The 19130-nt window shown below is 27.8% G+C and overlaps 1 protein-coding gene across 8 annotated transcripts in view; it reads right to left on the bottom strand.

Annotated features, from left to right (window-relative positions):
* Window positions 1-19130, bottom strand: part of LOC107448522 (phospholipid-transporting ATPase ABCA1) — a 196382-nt gene that overhangs the window by 62100 nt on the left and 115152 nt on the right. For all 8 annotated transcript variants that reach the window (XM_087164612.1, XM_087164615.1, XM_087164618.1 and 5 more), the window contains 12 exons: window positions 18349-18442; window positions 17194-17335; window positions 16445-16593; window positions 13290-13426; window positions 11278-11469; window positions 8966-9058; window positions 6669-6936; window positions 6435-6574; window positions 6231-6353; window positions 5371-5574; window positions 2023-2225; window positions 1106-1282 (listed from right to left, as the gene is read on the bottom strand). In XM_087164612.1, coding sequence (XP_087020738.1) covers window positions 1106-1282; window positions 2023-2225; window positions 5371-5574; window positions 6231-6353; window positions 6435-6574; window positions 6669-6936; window positions 8966-9058; window positions 11278-11469; window positions 13290-13426; window positions 16445-16593; window positions 17194-17335; window positions 18349-18442 — 1922 coding nt within the window. The remainder of the gene's footprint in view (window positions 1-1105; window positions 1283-2022; window positions 2226-5370; window positions 5575-6230; window positions 6354-6434; window positions 6575-6668; window positions 6937-8965; window positions 9059-11277; window positions 11470-13289; window positions 13427-16444; window positions 16594-17193; window positions 17336-18348; window positions 18443-19130) is intronic.

The following is a 19130-nucleotide window of genomic DNA, read 5'->3' as shown; positions in this document are numbered from 1 at the left end:
TTTTAGTTAGGAATTTTTTTAAAAATGTTTTTAAATGCATTTATACATTTTATTTGTGATTCATTCGCGAGAATAACCGCATTTAAATAACTTCTTGCAAGAGCATAGTTAGAAATAACTTTAACACATTATTCATATTTGCTGGTATTGAATGAAATTCTTCATTTGGTGTATTATCTGTTGTGCTAGCCAAAAGAAGAACTCATCTAGGGGTCAGAGATGTATTAAAAGTCTGACCAGTAACAGATTTAGACACAACACAGATAAGAAACATGTGAAAAAAAGTACAAATTTTTTACTTTGAGAAATGCAATTTCTATCATCCAACTTTTATAGGAGTAACAGATGAGCAGATAAATAAAACAGTTAAATAGGGTGCATAGCCAAATCTTTCAACAAAAAATAAGCACTTTTTAAGCAATCAAAAATATTTTTAAGCACTATAAACATTAACAAAATGCAAAATAATTTTGAAACACTTATGATCATGTTTCAGACAAAGAACTCTTTTCTTGATTATAAAAGCCATTATAAAATGATCAAGAGATTTTTCGGTTCAATATCAGAGGATGGAAAATGAAGCCTGAAATTGAGAAAATCTTGTATAAGGCAGCAGAGTTGCACACGAGAGTGCAATAATCTCACCGAAACCAGCTCAGTAGACGCACATACAGGCTCACAAATATTCCATCTAACACGTAAAATGGTTGGCGCTTTGATACGCTACGAACCGATGATAAGCCGAAGTGCATTGCATTTGAATGAATTTTGAAAATACCGAATAGAATAATGTGAAAACCACGTTTTTGTCTAATACATGGCGAAAATCACTTTTTAAAAACACTACCTACCATGTTAAATAAAATTATTAAAATTTGTAAACTTATTTTACAAATTTTAATAATTTGTTTGGTACATAATATGTATTAATAGTCTGTAATAAATTAATTTCATAATGTATCAGATAAGATGAAAACTGGTTAACACAAACAATTATGATAGTACCACCGATTTCGTATTAACGAGGTTCGGTTCGACTGTATAAATAGAATATCAGAATTACAAATTAGAAAATCAGGAAAATGCATTTCTAATGGAGCCTTACTGATCAAATATGTAACATGGATATGGAAATTGCTGCAAGTAAATTCCAGTTTCTTGCGTTCTTCCTGTCTGTTCCCTGATGATTGCATGCTCAATCATGTCTTGTAGATAAGCAAATCCAAATGTGATATACTTCATATCAATCCCTGGTCTTCTCCTTGGTCCAGGCGTATGAAATCTGTGTCAAAAAAAATTATATCAGAAGCTGCAGGCAAAAATTATTTGTAATTTAATTTTAAGCAGGTTTCTAAACAAAGAAAAAAAAACATTACAATACAATTTTTTTCAAATAAAAAAAAGTGATGGTAAAAAAGTATGAAAATGTTAATTATAATAGAACTAAAGCGATATTCAATTTTGAAATATCAATTAATTGCATTTAGTCTTTCAAGCATGAAAATTTATAAAACCTAGTAAAAATGCAAACAGAAAATAAACAATGCAATACTGCTGCTACTTTATATACCACCAATGCAGTCTTGAGAGCAATAAATCAAAATAGCTATTTATATTTGATTTTTTTAAAATTTTACTTAAAACATCGAGTATATAAATATACTGCATCAAAAAACATGTATTTAATTTATTAAATTAATTTATGAAGAAAAAATCATAACATTTTTATTAAATTAAATTTTTATGCATGTAAAGAGCATGAAGCATTACAGTAATAATACAATCCAAAAGTCAGAAAATATTAAAATATTCATTAATAAAGGATTTATTATTACATATGAGATTTAACTTAATTTTTTGAATCATAATTCCATTACTTTTTAGTTTTGCATACCACTACAGTTTTTTTAATCTATCACTATTTTGTAATAAATTATATTTTCACTATATTAAAAATTGAATTTACAGAAATTAATGCAACCATATTAAAATAAAAAAATAATCAAACACTAGATGACAAACCTGTCCTCGACTCTCTTCGTACTGTCCACTTTACTGGCTGCCATTCGTATCTTATACTGTATGAAATGAGGCAGTTGATCTCGATTTTCCAGATCATTGAACACAACACCAGCCCAAAGTTTGTTATCTTTAATAAGATCCAATCCAGTCATCACAATGTCCTTCTCTGTATTCAGCGCAACAAAACGATTCAGTTCAAAACACTGCAAAGAAAAATATTATTTTTAAATGGATGATAATCATTTAAAATTAAATATTACAGCGATGCTAATTCCTATTTTGCAAACTTCAATTTAGCATTAGAAAAAGTAATAAGAGATTCCAACATTAACACCAAGGGGAATATTTTTAATAACTCTGTACAACTGTTGGCCTTTGCCGCTAACATAGACATTATTGCTAGAACACCCATAGCATTAAGACAGGCTTTTATTTTAGAGAAAGCGGATCTCGGGTTGGGCCTGAGAATAAACGATAACAAAACTAAACATTTGTCCTGTACTAAAACAAGCTTCAATAACATTATTAGAATATCATACTCAATATGATTATGTTTTCAAAAATATTCAAAGCAATTTTTGACTAAATTATTATTAAACACAACAATTTTTCATTAGAAAAGCCTATTTTCTCAAACATATAAATCTAAAAAACTTTTTTAAAAAATCTATGCATTTTGAAGAAAAAAAATTTTTTTAAATTTTTTTTCTTTATACGAACTTATAATTTGGTTTAACAATAATAATTTAAACTACATAGCAGAGAAAGTTTGAAAATAAATAATTGTAACTAATGTCAGAATAACTGATTTTGAATGTGATTAGCAACTTTTTGTTACCACTATTTCTAAGAACATCCCATTTTCAGGGTTTATTGCATAATTTTTGCACAATGTAGCATTTTCAGACACTTTGACCAATTGGAACACTAAAAACAGTACAGAATTTTGTCCTAAATATTACAATACATCAACAGGGTGCGTAGCCAAATCTTTGAATCAAAAATAAGAACTTTTTAAAAACTTTTCAAGCACTTTACAAAAATTTTCAAGCACTCAAAAAATTCATATTCAATCAATGATATTATTGAAAAACAAAAACTTTTTATAAACAGTTTTAGCGTTAAAAAAAAAGAAAAAGAAACGGGCGTAAATTGATACAAACAGTACTTTCCCACATCACCGAATGAATTCAACTTGACCCTGAACTCAGAACAAAAGTACCCTTACCCTCTACGTCAAGAAAAGTGTTAGAAGTAAAATAAAATAAACACGAACAAAATTAAAATAAATTAAAAAGAAAAACATTTCATAAGGATCTGATATTCTCTATCCGAATTGGAGCACTCGGGTTTCGGTTTCAAGTGTACGCGCATGCACAAGTCATAATGTGGGTACGACATGAAGTCCGCGTGAATGATTACGTAGCAAACTCCCCATTTTTCGTGAAATGCATGGGATCCAACAGATATCACTGAAGGGAAGAAAAAAAATTATTGGGAAAAAAAGCACTTTTTAAAAATGCCACCTGAAAAATGCACCTTTAAAAGCTTTTAAAAACGAAATCCCCAAAAAAGCACCTTTAAGTACTTTTTACAAACGCTATGCACCCTGATGAACGACTTAAGATATTGTGACCAATCAGAAGGTACATTCAAATAGATTGATCATGCCTCAAAATAAGCAATCTCTCAAAATAAATAAAAACCCTACAATTTATGCCTTTTCTCCCCTTCTACGGTAGAAAATAAAGATCAGCATAAACAATAAATTCATTGCAATTAAAGTACTCCAATTCTATGCATTGAGTTATGGGAATAAGAAGTGTGTAAATTGTATTTTTCATTCAGTCATTTTTTTTTGGTTTTCCTAAAAATTGCAGGAAAATAACGATAAAATTAGAAACTAATTTATTTCAGCGATATTTAATTAATAAATTGGAACTTACACACATATTTATCAGGATTTATCATTAACTGACACACACATATTTTGCATTACATAGGGAGGAAAACCTCCCATGGTTAGCCTGACAGCAAGGGGACTCTAACCCATGATCTGTTTACCACTGAGGATATTTTATGTCAGCACTGTTGTTGGTGTGAGCTGGACGCGGAATTCGAATTGACCAGCCATTGCTGGATTCGAACCCGGTTCATACTTTATCCCCCGAGTCACCGTAAATAGAATCATATCAATTCGCAAAGCATTTACTGTCAATCATAAGTCCAAGATAGCCGTACAAGTTCCGATCACTCTTTGATGGCAAAAAAAAACAGTTTTGATCAACCCCATTAATTCTAATATGCTGTACAATAGATTCTTTATACAATATTATTCATTCATTTGCTTTTTATTCAAAAAATAAATGTTAACATAAAATGAAGCTATGTAATAAAATAACTTTTGACCTACTACCCCAACAATTTGAATATAAGAAGGCTACTAACATGTAGCGTAATAAATATATTTTTTACAAAACCTACTACAATTGGTTAATCTATTTTCACTTTAAATAATAGTCATTCACATAAAAACAAAATATTGTAATAAATACAGTTTCGACTTCAATTCCAATGAAACAAGGAACAGTGAAAATGTAGTGCAGTAGGGAACCGCTATTCCGGATAACTGATTTTTCCGGTTTTCTGAATCGCTACAAAAAGCCGTTTTTTTATTGTTAAACCCAACTAAAAAAAAAAAATTTGGAAATAATCTTAAAAAGAAGAAAAAACGATGAAGTAATACAGTAATGATTATTTCTAAAATGATGGTATGATAAACATCTTTCAAAAAAGAAAGAAAAATCATAAAATCTTATGAGGAAAAAAATTTTTTTTTTTTAAAATGGCGGGAAAATTTGTCGAATTTCGTTCCGGTTTTCCGATTTCCGTATAACGGGTTCTGTACTGTACTGTAAATAAGATATCTACATTTTTGCTGCACATTGTTTTATTGTGTTTGCTTTTATGAGAATGATTCTTATTTAACCCACTGAAAGTTCTGCACATAAAAAGTCGTATTTTAATCTGCAGTCTTCTTCGCTCAGCAAAAGCGGTTTTCCCACGTTATTGGATAGAAGAGTGACCTTTTTGGGGAGAAACATTTTCTCAATTTCACCCATTTGCTAAACCGCCAGTGGGTTAAATTAAAACAAATTAATAAAACGTAATAGGTATTGTAAAAAATATTTACAACACTATATTTCAGTAGACTTCTCATATTAAAATTGTTGGAGTAGGTTAAACTTTATTTTAGTAAACTTATTTTTAGTAATATTTATAGTAAATATTTCTTCTTGCTTTTACTTTAAAACTTAAAATTCATTTATGAAAACAATTTCGACCTACCTCTAAGTAATCTCTGACTTCCTCAATCACACTGTTAACTTTATTTAACCATGCAGTTGAATTTGAGAGAATTTCTTTGGCTATTTCATTCATGGTTTCTATCACAGTCAACAAGGTCTCATTTGTTTTTCCAGTAACAGTCACATTAGACAACAGCTCCTCCAACAAATCTTGAAATGGCAAGTTACCGGGCTGCAATAATTCCTAGAAATAAAGTGGATTTGAAAATTGTTATGAACATGCACTAGAGATTAAATTAAATCATGAATGATTGTTTAATTTTAAGTAGAGATTGATACTGATTGTTAATACAGTTTAATAATATGTTAAATATTCAGTAGAGATTGATACTGATTGCTGACACAGTTAAACTTACTTAATAGGTAACATAATTGGAAAAAAAAACTCTATGCCTATAATTTTTTTGCAAGCTTTGTTTCAACAAATTGTAAATCATTTAAAAACTGCAATAATTTTGTAACTGGTAGTAAAAAAAAAGTATTTTGCTTCACATTAAGGTAGGTACTTTAATTCTGTCGCACTAGAGTTGCACAATGGGCTATTCGCGACAGTCTGGAAAACATTGCTGAGGATGATCTTAAGACCTGCCATTGCAGATTTGATCCTTTGCAGAGGGGATGGCTCCCCCTGCTTTGTAGTCTGAGGACCGACACGTGAAGTCGAGCACTTTACGGTAGAACAGTTTAACTGATCAAAGTGTTCACCCACCCACTTATTGACCGCAGCCAGTGATGCTTCATTTTAGTGCTTTACTACCAGTTGACTTTTAGACTCATATTTTTAAGAAATGCATTTAAGTTTAGGTCAATTTCGTTAAAAAAAGTAAAATACATAATTACTTCAATAATAGCTAATTGGTCATGGCTTTTGTTCAGAACTTCGGATATTTTAACAGACCAGGTATCAAGCCACTGGTTGCTCAACTCAACGGCATTTACAAGGGGAGAAAAAGTTTCATTCACCTGCAAAGTAAAAAGTTTAAAATTTCTTAAATTCTAATTACGAATTACATATTCGTACAATTAATGAGGAAAACAACTTACTCTGGCTATAATTTTGTAAGCAGCTTTGCTGTTGGGTGAATAAATAATTTTTCCTCTCACAAATGGTTTCATTTGACTCCATAACATACGAGTTAGTCTATTTTGTTCTAAAGTTCGAAACAGGCTGTTGCATTTGGCAGCTGAAAATAAAATTGCAATCATTACAAAATATTAATAACTTAAATTAATATAGTACATTATTATTATTATATTAACAAACTATGAAATGCTTACTTGTAGTGTTGTCGTAAACATATTTAAAATCATCATTCTTTGCAGAAATTTCTCTGTCATTCTTCATCTGCTGACGTAATTCTTCAAAATGACGAGCTGGTCCACCGCTGTCTTGATCAAAGAGCGTAGACATATTTCGACCACAGGTAAACAATTGGATTAACTGACTTGTTTTGTTCTCGTCATCTGAATCAAAAACTTCTACAAGTCTTTGCCAGGTGGTGTTTAAGTTCATCAATATATAATACAAATTGTTCATGCTCGTGATCTAACAATAAAATAACAAAAGATTTTATTAGAGATAAAACCAGATTAATCAAATATATTTGTGCTTTTGCGTTTCTGATGGAATGGTGACTTTAATTAAAATAATGCAAGAATTTGCATTTTAATGAAACTTCAGTATTTTGAAAACAATACTTAAAAAACTTTCATTAATTTGACAGCTGTACATCTTTGCTTTAAGATAATGTAATAATTTGTGTAATTGCAGTGTTTTTATGTTGAATATAAAGAGATTGTTAACTTAATTTAAAATAAAAAATTGTGCTTCAAAATCTTAAACAAAAAAATTTTTGCACTTACGCAGGATTTTCCAAAAAATATTTCCCAAAATCAATACATGGTAAAAAAATGCATGGTTTAACACATTTGTTTAGGTGACCAGACTTTTATTCTAATCAAATTTAAAAATTAGTTAAAGTTCGTCAACATATGGAGCTGCTGACTGAAAAAAAAAATCTTTACGCATGCTTATCATCTAGCATAACATAAGCTATTGATAAATCTTCAAATATGAAGGAGGATTCAGTTCCGGGTATTCCAATCACCTTACGCACTGTAATGCATAATAGACACAAAGCCATAAATGTAAGAAACTTATAGGAGTTCCCACAAAAGGAAATGTTAGAAATTTAAATGCTTATATCAAATTCTATAAGTGTATGCAGTCAAATCCATTCATTGATTTCTAGTAATAAAATAAAACTGAAGTTAAAATTGATATATATATATATATATATATATATATATATATATATATATATACCCAGTGAGAATCACAGACACTGTTGCAGAAGATCATAGAGTTCTTGCAAAAAGATTTCTCTATTGAAAAGTAAAAAATTTTACTTTTCTATTTTACAGAAATTTACATGTAATATTTGAACCATGCATTTAGATAATAACTTTCTGACACACCCAATTTATGCCGATAGTATCGTAAATTGACGTAAAGTTTCGATTGTCTGTACGGCAGTTATTGATACCGTTTTTCAGGTGGATTTTAAATATCCCTATATATTTCAAACAATATGAAAAATTCGAATCATGCATTTGAGTATTTACTTTTTACAGCAATAATTCTAACGAATTTTAGTCAGCAATTGCTACCGAATTCTCCACAGTTTTTAAGTCCGATATTTTTTACTACTATGGATTCCATGATTTTTAATTATTTTTTTTATTGTGATGATTATTTACAAAATGCAAAGAAGGAAATAATTTGTGAGTTTGCAATAAAATGCAAGGGTATCACCCATAATATTAGAATAAAAAATTATTGCATATTCAATTAAAAAAATATGTATCAGCACTTTTGCTATTTTAAATTGGTAACATATATACTTCTTATTATTAAAATATCTTGCAAAAAAATATTAGTGCTGGAAAGTTTTGTCCAAGATAGTTCGAAAAAATTCTGCTACAGGGTATATATAGATCAATTTTGAATTTTATATATATATATAAATCAATTTGAGTTTTCTTTGTGTGACTTCTATAATTTGAGACAAAATATTGGAAACACTTCGCTAATTTTTGATATTTCTCAAAGAATACAATGAGAATCAGTTTATAAATTTAGAAGTGTTAAAATTGTGCGATTTTTCATACATAACAATGAAGTTTGAAGCTTTCTGAGGGACCATCAATGAATTGCAAACAGAAAAAAAAATGTTGAAATTAGTGTAAAATGAAACTGATCAAAATAATTATTTCATTTTTATAATTGCATCTAAATATTTTGCATGAAGAAATATCATCAAAATATATATGAATAATTGCTTTATTGATTTTTACTGTGCATTTTGTGTTGTGTTATTACTATTGTTAATTATTACAAATTTGAATTAACTTACACTGATTTTCTATACAAGCACTACCAAGAAACTTTGTTTACTTAGTAAAAATTTTAAACGCTCCCTATTATTTTTACTAGTCACTGCCTTGAATATATATTTTTTATTTAAAAATTTTTGAAATTGAAAGAAAATGGTGAATTAAAAAAGAATACTTACATCATTGATAGCGTTTTGGCTTGCACTCATTACTTTTTTCCAGTCGTTCAGATGCAGTTTTTTTCCAGTGTTGTTGGCACTAATACTTGAAAACTAATTTTTTAAAAAAATTTGCATTTTTAGTAACATGTTGGAGTTCAGAAATATTTAAAAATTAACATATTGGAATCTCAATTTCAAGGAAAAGTATTGATAAATAAAAAAAATGACAAGAAAAGACCACTAAAAAATAATATGAAAGATTAGACAGGTAACAAAAACTACTTTTATGTAAACAACTCATAAAGTTTAAGAGAAATAAACTTATATAAAATGAGAATAAAATCACTTGATTTTAAAAATAAAATCATTAATTTAAAACATTAAAATAAAGATACAATGGTAAAGATAGTTTGTGATGTGTTTAAAGATATTTTGAATCCCGAGATTAAAAATTTAAATCTTTCAAAAAAATACTTTAAATATTTTATACAAGTTCGAACAAAACATTATGATGTAAAGTGATTACCAACAATAAAATAAGAATATTTTTCAAGGCATTATTTGATTTATATTTGTTGTCATATTGCTATTGTATTTACTGTCAGATTCACTATTGCTTTTTAAACAAATTTACTTGGAAATTTATGGAAATGTATTTACTTGGGAATGTATTTACTTGGAAATATATTGACTTGGGAATTGGAAGTGTATTACTTTTGATGGAAATATACTTAGTTAGAAAATCTGCACAAATCTACAGATAATTTATAATAGCCTTTATTCTTTAGCCGTTTGTCTGTAGCACAGAGGCAGAATCGTGGTGACATGGCGACATTGTCACAGAATATTACAGAGTGCTTGCAGAAAGATTTTTTATTTGGGAAGCAGAGATGGTTGGTTTTCTTATCTCCAGAATTTTTCGAAATATTTGTTTTCTACCTTCTTTTGAGAGTAAAAAATTTTGCAATGACTGGCGTTTGCTAAATTTTCAGATAAATATCATAAAAAGTAACAAAAGTTTCCAAGTAACAAAAATTGAAAAAAAGTTAACTATATAAATATTTTTTAGAACAGAAGAATATCGCTAATAATATTAGAATATGTATTATTTTATATTTAGAGTTTTAAAAAAAATCTTACATTTATAATTAAAAACATTATATATTGTTCTGTTCTATACATGAAGGCCTTTTTTTGTAAACAGAAAGCACTTCTGTTACTTTAAATTAATAACTAAGGCCCGGATTTTGATGACATTTGCATTTTTTTGCATTTTTGGACATTTTTTGTTCTATAGAGCATTTTTTGAGATTTATAGGGCATTTTCTTTAAATTTTGGGGCGTATTTTGCATTTTAAAGCATTTTTGTAAATTTTTTGTTAATTTTTTTCTAATTTTTATTATTTTTTATAATTTTTAATTATTACACTGGCTTCCAAACAATGAAGAAAATCTCTAGGATATTAAAAGGTGAAGTAACATCTTCTCAAATTGAAGAAGAATTGTCAGTAAGTGTGACCGTCCTTTTCAAGTACGCACCAATAACATCAGTAGACGTTGAAAGAAGCTTCTCCTGGTATAAAAATTTGCTTTCAGACAAGAGACGCTCGTTTACATTTCAAAATATCAAAAAAAAATTTAATAATCCACTGTAATTCTGATATTTAGTAATATTATGAGATGGAAGTTGTTATATTCATTTAAGTTTCTATACAAAATGAAAATGTTTTGGAGTCAATATATTTTCCTTTTGTTTTGTTATTTTAGGATATAAAACATATTTTTCAAACTTTAATGAACGTAGAACAAGTATTGCATTGCTTTATATTTTTGAAATGACTCATAATAATTTTAAAGAGTAAAACAGTGTTTTAGTTCAATATTTTTACTTCTATTTAAGTCATGTCATAAGGCATTTTTAGCGCAATTTTTGCATTTTAAGGGCATTTTTTGCACTTTTTAAGGGCATTTTTTGCAGTTTGTAAGGGCATTTTTTGCACTTTTTAAGGGCATTAATTGAGATTCTTTAGGTCATCAAAATCCGGGCTCTATTAATAACATATATATTTGCTACTATTAAAAATGTTTTTTAGAAAGATATTAGTACTAGAGAGAATTGTCGCAGAGAGCTTTAAGAAATTCTGCAACAGGGGTATGTAGCTAGTTTAAAATAAAGCCTGGTTACTTTTCCAAAGAACGTTGTATTAGTTTCTATGCGTACGATTCAATGGAGCAATAGTTTTCAGAAAATATTTGGACAAATTGTCCCAGATAGCTTAACAGTTAAAAGGATAAACTAGTAACAGCTCAATAGAAGTTAGAAATTTTACCTGGCTTAAAAATTCTTTGTAATCTACATGCCTGGCCAGTTCAAGAGATAACCTTTCAACTTTTTTGGTGTTAAGGTAACACAGTTCTTCTACTAGAGCACTCTCCTGAGAATAGGGGGCATCTAGGATGTCCTCTAGGCCATCGGACAGGCAAAGGTGTTCTCCTAAGCTTTGACGACCACGATCAAATATCTAAAGAAAACACATAAGAAGAACGATTTAAAAAGGTATCAAATAGAACGTTAACCCAAAAAGGTAAACAAACCGAATGCTGATAAACAAAAGTAATAATTTTAAAGATCTAAACAGAATTAAAAAAAGTAATAAATACAATTCTAAACAAGAGTGTTAAATCTAAATTATTATAACATAATTATAGCTTAGGCTGTTCTATATCATGTTCTATAATCACTACGTTTATACCTTTTTAAAATACTTTAAAGATATCAATACAAAATTTTTAAACATTAGGGGTTGCAAATTAATTATTAAGTAAAAAAGAAAGGAAAACATAAAAAATCAAACAAATTACTAGCGACAAAGGTTGGGATGAAAATTTTTAATACCAAGCTTGATAGAACTTAATACAAGAATGATAGCTTGATGGAACTTAATCATTCTCAGTATTCATGTTTCAACTCCTCTCTGTTTAGTCTAGCAGTTTAAAGTTTGACAGTTTTTAGTCCTGCATTCCTCAATATTCAGTTAAAAGATATTAGATTTTTCTCTGCTTAAATAATTATTTGTGATCCAAAATGTAAATACTCTCTGAATAATTTGTGACAAAGATTACAAAAAAATATAGGCAGGTTCAACTATCAGGCGAATTTAGAAAAATCTCTCATTTCCTTAGCTGTATTTTTTTTAAATTTCCAAATAGTTTCAGAAATGAAATTAATAGTAAGAACAAAAACATCATAAAATATCCACACACAAAAATACTTTCTCATGCAAATGGTAATTCAAAAATTTAGCTTTAAAATTTCTTTAAATTAATTTTAATTATTTCTAGATTAATTAACTTGAAATTATTAAAACTAAATACTTCACTAATTTTAAATTAATTTACAAAAAATAACAATTTAGAACCTATGTGATCAGCTGCAAATATTAACTAATATATAACACAGAACGACAGAACACTTTGAATCAGCATAGCTGCTAATATTTAACAATAAAATTCGGTTAGATTTTAACAAATACAACAAAAAAAAAAAAAAAAATGAATAGAAAAAAATTTTTTTAAAAAAAGAAGGAAAAAAACAGACTTTTTCATAGTTTATAAAAGCATTCTGTAATTGTTAAAATTCATAGAAAATTCTCGGCTATTAACATTTCATAAATCGTAATTTACTTCAATTCCTAAATAAATTACACTTGTATATTAAACAAAATATAAATCCCAACAGGGTTAACGATTTTTGCAAACAAAAGTGAAAAGCCTATAACAGTTCTTAAACTAGTAAGAAAAAAATAATACATTTTCTTCTTTTTTTTTAATATCAAGAATAGTTTGAAAATATGTATGTTGTTTGAATAAGAAAAATCATGTAAAATTGCAGTAGCACTCTTTGATTGTTCAAAAAAAATTTGTACCCACCTACAAAAACATTTTTAATAATATAACAAGATAAAGTAGTAATTCAGAAATTATTCGATGCAAGTTTAAGAACATTTAGTATAATTTGTATGTGCCAGAATTTAGTAATTTAACATATAATTTAAGAGCATGCCAACTATGTATGGTCTTAAATTTGCAAATTTTTCAATAATTAATATGAAAAAATATATAAAATTAAAAAATTCAGAATAATTTAAATCAAATATATTAAGAAAAAAACTTTGTCTGATTTGATAAAAAAATTACTAAAAAACTCATAAATAAACTTAAATAAATACCTTAAAATATTACCAAAAAAATTTACAAAATTTTTAAAAAGTCAATTAAATTTTGTGGAATTTTTCGTTAAAAAATATTAGAAGTAAAAAAGATTTCTCTAAAAAGGACTTACCTTTTGTACACCAGAAAAACTAATATTTGAAGATAACAAAATGTCAGTGGCTTGCTTTGATATCCTTATATTTTTATGCCTCATACTTTTTTTAAAAGAAGATTTGTCTTTTATTAAACTACTTAATTGTAAATTACCTAAAAAAGAGTAAAAAATTTAATTAAAATTCGCTACTACAATTCTGCAAAAGGAAATAACAAATATCAAACTATTATACAACTTCAGTAAGACAGGATTATAACATTTAACCAACAGGCCATTCTGCATGTAGAAACTTCTAATTTTTTTTATTCTCCCCAAATGATTGTGTACAGGAAAAACTTTTACTTTATTTTCTACCCTCAAATAGTCCGGTACAGAGCGGTGGTGGCTCAGAGGATAGAGCGTTCACTTTCCAATAAGGTGAACCAGTGTTCGAATCCCAGCGATGGCCAGTTGATACGAATTCTGCACCCGCCCCATACCGGACACAGTATACTGACGAGAAATATTCTCAATGGTAGGCAGATCATGGGACCATCAAAAAGTCCTCCACAAGAGCAAATTTCTCCCAATACTTGATCCAGGAGTTATCTTGCTCTCTGGATTGGGTTCAAAATTACAAGGATATGGAGTTGAACATTGGTAGTCATAGACCCTAAATTGGATCGGCTGTTCAACGACGGTTATAAAATAAAAAAATTAAATTAGATCTATTTGTTGGCTAATTATGCTTATAGATGTCTTAAATAGTTTTGTTTTTAGGAAAATTCTGCCAATCTATAATAGTTGTTTCCCAATCACTCTGATTCAACAGTCTCTAGAATTAGATAAGAGAAAAAACTGATCGTTCTTACCACGGTTTTCTGATTAGCATGAAATATATTATTACTATATTAACTATATTGTGTATACAAAAAAGTGTGAATGTTTCGAAGCAATACAAATGAGAATGTCAAAACAACTAGCGGGTAAAACTAAACCATCCAGAACAAAAGCATTAACTTAATTTTTATTTCGGAAAATAATTCCAAAAAAGATAGAAATACATTTGAACCCAGTAGGGATGTTCAAAGAAGACAACTGTGAAAGCCATATAAAAAAGGGGGCATCCCTTAACCAAATGACGATTTAGCAAATAAGCAAAATTGGCTATACATTATTCCCCTATATATTAAAATGGAAAAACTGGTTTTACAATGAGGAGAAGACTGCAGGGTAAAATATAACTTTTTACGTGCAGAACCCTCAGTGGGTTTAACAAGTAAGAACACTAAGACTTCACAATTATTTATTACCGAATTTAAACTGGTTTTTGTTTTTGTTTCTTTGCAACAGATATAACTATTCTTTTAAGGGGCATCTATACAAGAAGTATGTAAAATGCATCCAAAGAACTCAGCACAGAACTGACTATAGTTGATAATGATCGAATATTTTTTAGGGGTTTAAATCTTTTTGTAACTTTTTTTACACAATATTTTATGTTTCAAGCAGTTATGTTGAAGCAATACAAGATTTTCAAAATATTCAAAAAAGCATTCTTAACAACAAAAATAAACATAGTTTCTAAGAACTCAATAAGTTGTTTGTGTCGATTGTGCTGGGATCTACCGGAAATTTCAGGAACTTAAAAATTACCTATTTGGATATAATACTAAGGAAACCTTGAAGTAAAACAAAAATTCCCCTTTGAGAAAGTGCAACTTATCATTACATTGTCCTGGCAGTATAATGATGTATATTCCAGAGTTATATAATATAATGATCCTTCAAATAATATTAACATTTAATATGCTAATATAGTAGCAATACAAGCTTTTATGTTATATTTTGCAATGCTATGATATGCAAATTTTAAATTTATTTTGATAAAAAAAACTATGTTACAAGAGAGTTAAAGTTTAAACATTAAAAATATACATTAAAGATTATGTTTTGTCTCCAATCAACAAAATCTGCAAATTAATAATACTCACAGAGTATCTGGTACAGGGTATTTTCAAATTAACGACTTTTCATGACTTAACAAAACTTAGTAGCAATACAAGCTTTTATGTTATATTTTGCAATGCTATGATATGCAAATTTTAAATTTATTTTGATAAAAAAAACTATGTTACAAGAGAGTTAAAGTTTAAACATTAAAAATATACATTAAAGATTATGTTTTGTCTCCAATCAACAAAATCTGCAAATTAATAATACTCACAGAGTATCTGGTACAGGGTATTTTCAAATTAACGACTTTTCATGACTTAACGAAGTTGCTGTTTTCTCCGACAAAAACACAACAATAAATTTTTAAAAAAAGCTTCATAATAACATTAACTGAAATGATAGGTATAACCAAAACTGTTATACTCTGCATCTTCATATTTATAGATTTTAAAAACAGAGTATTGAAAGAGTTAAAGCAATAAAATAGCTGAAAAAATACAAAAGCAAATAATTTTTTCTTTTTTTCTCAGCAGGATTTTATACTAAAGATACTATTCTTGTTTATCGGAAAGGAAAGAAACACTCCTGATTTTTCTGTTCTTATTTAAGGATAAAAAAAAAAACCTGCCAATGACTGGCTTGCTTTTAAAAGATAATTCGCTCTAGAAATTATGCTTCTCTTTCATTTTTTGAAAGTACACCACAATTTTTAAAGAACATTATAAAAAAAATTTATATTTCTATCAAATATGACTGTGAGTAGGGATCTTGTTACAAATTCAGATATATGGAACACCATGAAGTTGAAGGGTTGGTAAATCCATGACTTTTCAGGATTTTTTTTAAAAAAAATAGTTAAAATCATGACATTTCATGACAAATTCTGTTCAATACCAAAATTTATGACTTTCTATGATTTCTCATGACTTCCCAGGCGTGCCCTGTATTCATTTAAATTTTACCTATAACAGCATACATACTTTTAGCACTTTAAATTGATGCCAAAAGATGAACTTTCAAAAATACCTTGCCAGCTGTTTGATAAACACTTAAAACTTTCTTCCGCTATTAAATATTCAAATATAGTCACTTAGCAAATTAAATTAATGTTGTATAATTAAACAAGATAAGATTTTTTCTTCCAGAAATCTTAATAGTTCTTCAAATATGCCACTTAAAATTCCACACACTAAGTTCCTCAATTAAATATAATTTACAGTAAGAATAATACTTACCAAAAATAGGAACTTGAGGATCTGTTAATTTCTTAATAAAAAAATTAATGGTTTCAAAATCATCTAAACTGCGATCTAAAGATCTTTTGACGTCACTTGTTAAATGATTACTAAGAGTTTCTTCTAATTCTTCTGCAAAACTCAGAATTCTGAAATACAAGCAACATAATTTAGAATGTAAATATATCAATACTATTAAACACTTCTCAATAAAATAATGCTGATAATTTAAACACAGCATTTTAAGCTCTTCAGAAAAAAATAAAAAATATTACTTAACTTACAATTTATACTAAGGTTCAAAATAATTTCGAATAAAAAATTGACATGAGAAATTATTAAGAAATATTATGCATGTTTATATACAAATTTTTTTTCTATAGAAACTTTTCAACAAATTCCTTAACTAATCAAACATTAAAATGAAATTACTCACTCCTTATTTTTTTAATAACAGAGGAATTGATTTTAAAATTACTGAAACATTTTTAATGTCAGCTCATCACAAAATAAAAAATTTAACTCTCTGAGCATTTGAACTGGAACATTCTGAATTTTAATGTAGCATAAAGATGTTAATGAGTATAATAACATTATGAGTATAATAACATTATGAGTTAATAACATTTATTACAATACATACTGATTATTTGACCAATTCAATTAAAAAAAAAGTTTTTTTTTAATAATCTAACATTTTTAATACCTCCAATAATTTGTTTTTAAAAGAAAATAACAAGTTAACTTACGATGAGGAATTTAATTGAAGTAGTGTATCTCTTGCATCTTCTGTGTGCATAGTAGGGTAACAGGTATTATTAAACGTACATATAGAATTTTGTAGAAAGGGTAAAATACCAGCTGAAGGCATAGCTTTTTCATCAAAATAACCTGAAAATATAATTTTGATTATAACCATGGCCTAGAATTCAGTCAATGGCATTAAAAAATAAATAAAAAATCTTGTGTAATTAATTAAAATGTTAACGTAATTAGGGTGTTTAGCAGCTTAAAACTTAAAAAAAAAGAAAAAGAAAAAAGACTTCAAGACAAAAAATGTTTTTTTAAAAAAAGGACCATTTTTAACCCCCCCCCCCCAAGAAAAATTCAAATGTTTAATCAATATTCTCTACATTGATACAACTAATAAAACTAATATATGAACGCGGATTTAGAACTTGGCATTTGTAAAATCTTGATAATTAATGCCAAAAACCATGCTTTTTTATCAACTTGATTAAAAAAAAAAGAAAGAAAAAAGAAATATAAGAAGGTACAAAAAATTAAGATATATTACCAAACATAAGATAATCTTCAACCGTTAAAAGAAAATTTTAAAATAATAGAATATAATTATTTTGAAATTTTCTATTGTTAATTATTGTCTTTCCTAGTGGCACCATTACATGAAGAAGTTCATAAGTGAAGAAATTCAATTTAACTATCATAAAAAAGCTAACCTCATGCATGGTATCATTCAGCCTAAAGGAAGATGCTATTAATCTTAGTTAACATTAAATAGTTCAGATTTTAATAACAATCATGCAATTTTTTCTATAGTTTGGTACTTAAGTACATAATTTATCATTTAAAAAAATGAAATGAAAATGCAGAGAAATAAAAAACGTGATTGCCAACATTCACCAGTGAAGTCAACAACTACCTATTTCGGTCATTCCCAGTAACATACACACAAACAGAGTAACAATAAGAAAAGTAAAAATATTAGAAAAAGTTTATATAAAGAAATAATTCAACAAATATCCCCCTAAAAAAAAGAAATATGAATATAAAACAAAAGTTTACTAAAATATAAAATTCAATGCCCTAAACATTACGTCACTAAACTTACATTATTAAAAAGATAAGTAATTACACATGTAATGATAAATAAATGCACTTACATTGATGGGCTGCATACTTTAAACCTTTGCTTCTAACCCACATAAGAATAAGAAATAAAGATAATGGCCAGACTATTTCCACCACTAACCGTACCTAAAATATAAATAATATTTATTATAATCATTTACATCTTAATACAGGGTTCGTAGCCAAATCTTTTAACAAAAAATAAGCACCTTTTAAGTACTTTTTAAGCACTAAAAAATATTTTTTAGCACAATATACATTAACAAAATACAAAATAATTTTCAAAGACTTTACAGTATCAAGCTAAAATAACTAGTTTTTGACAAAGAACTCTTTTCTTGATTATATTAGCCATTAAAAAATTATTGAGAGATTTTTCGGTTCAATTTCAGAGGGTGGAAAATGAAACTTGAAATTGAGAATATCTTGCAAAATGCAGCAGATTTGCACATCAGGGTGCTAGAATCTCACCGAACCCAGCTCACTAGACGCACATGCAGACTCGCAAGTATTTAATTTGAACTTGTAAAATTATTTGCGATTTTGTTCGCTATGGAACGACGGTACCTTGAAATAGATTGTGGTTTAATGAATTGTGAAAACGTTGAATAGAATATGAAAAGCACACTTTTGCACAATACGTGTTGAAAATTGACATGGTAAAGAAAAAAATCTTATTTTGGAAAAGGGAAAATTAAGCACTCTTTAAAAACACCTAATGATAAAAGCACCTTTAAGGGCTTTTAAAAAACGTAAATTGAAAATAAGCACCTTTAAGCACTTTTTAAAAACGCTATGCACCATGTTATAAGGA

Source organism: Parasteatoda tepidariorum, chromosome 5 (genome assembly GCF_982258835.1).
Source record: "Parasteatoda tepidariorum strain Cologne lab strain chromosome 5, Ptep-v5.0, whole genome shotgun sequence".
Lineage (NCBI taxonomy): Eukaryota > Metazoa > Arthropoda > Arachnida > Araneae > Theridiidae > Parasteatoda > Parasteatoda tepidariorum.
Note: the sequence above shows the minus strand (reverse complement) of the source record. Positions and strands in the feature narration are given on the sequence as shown.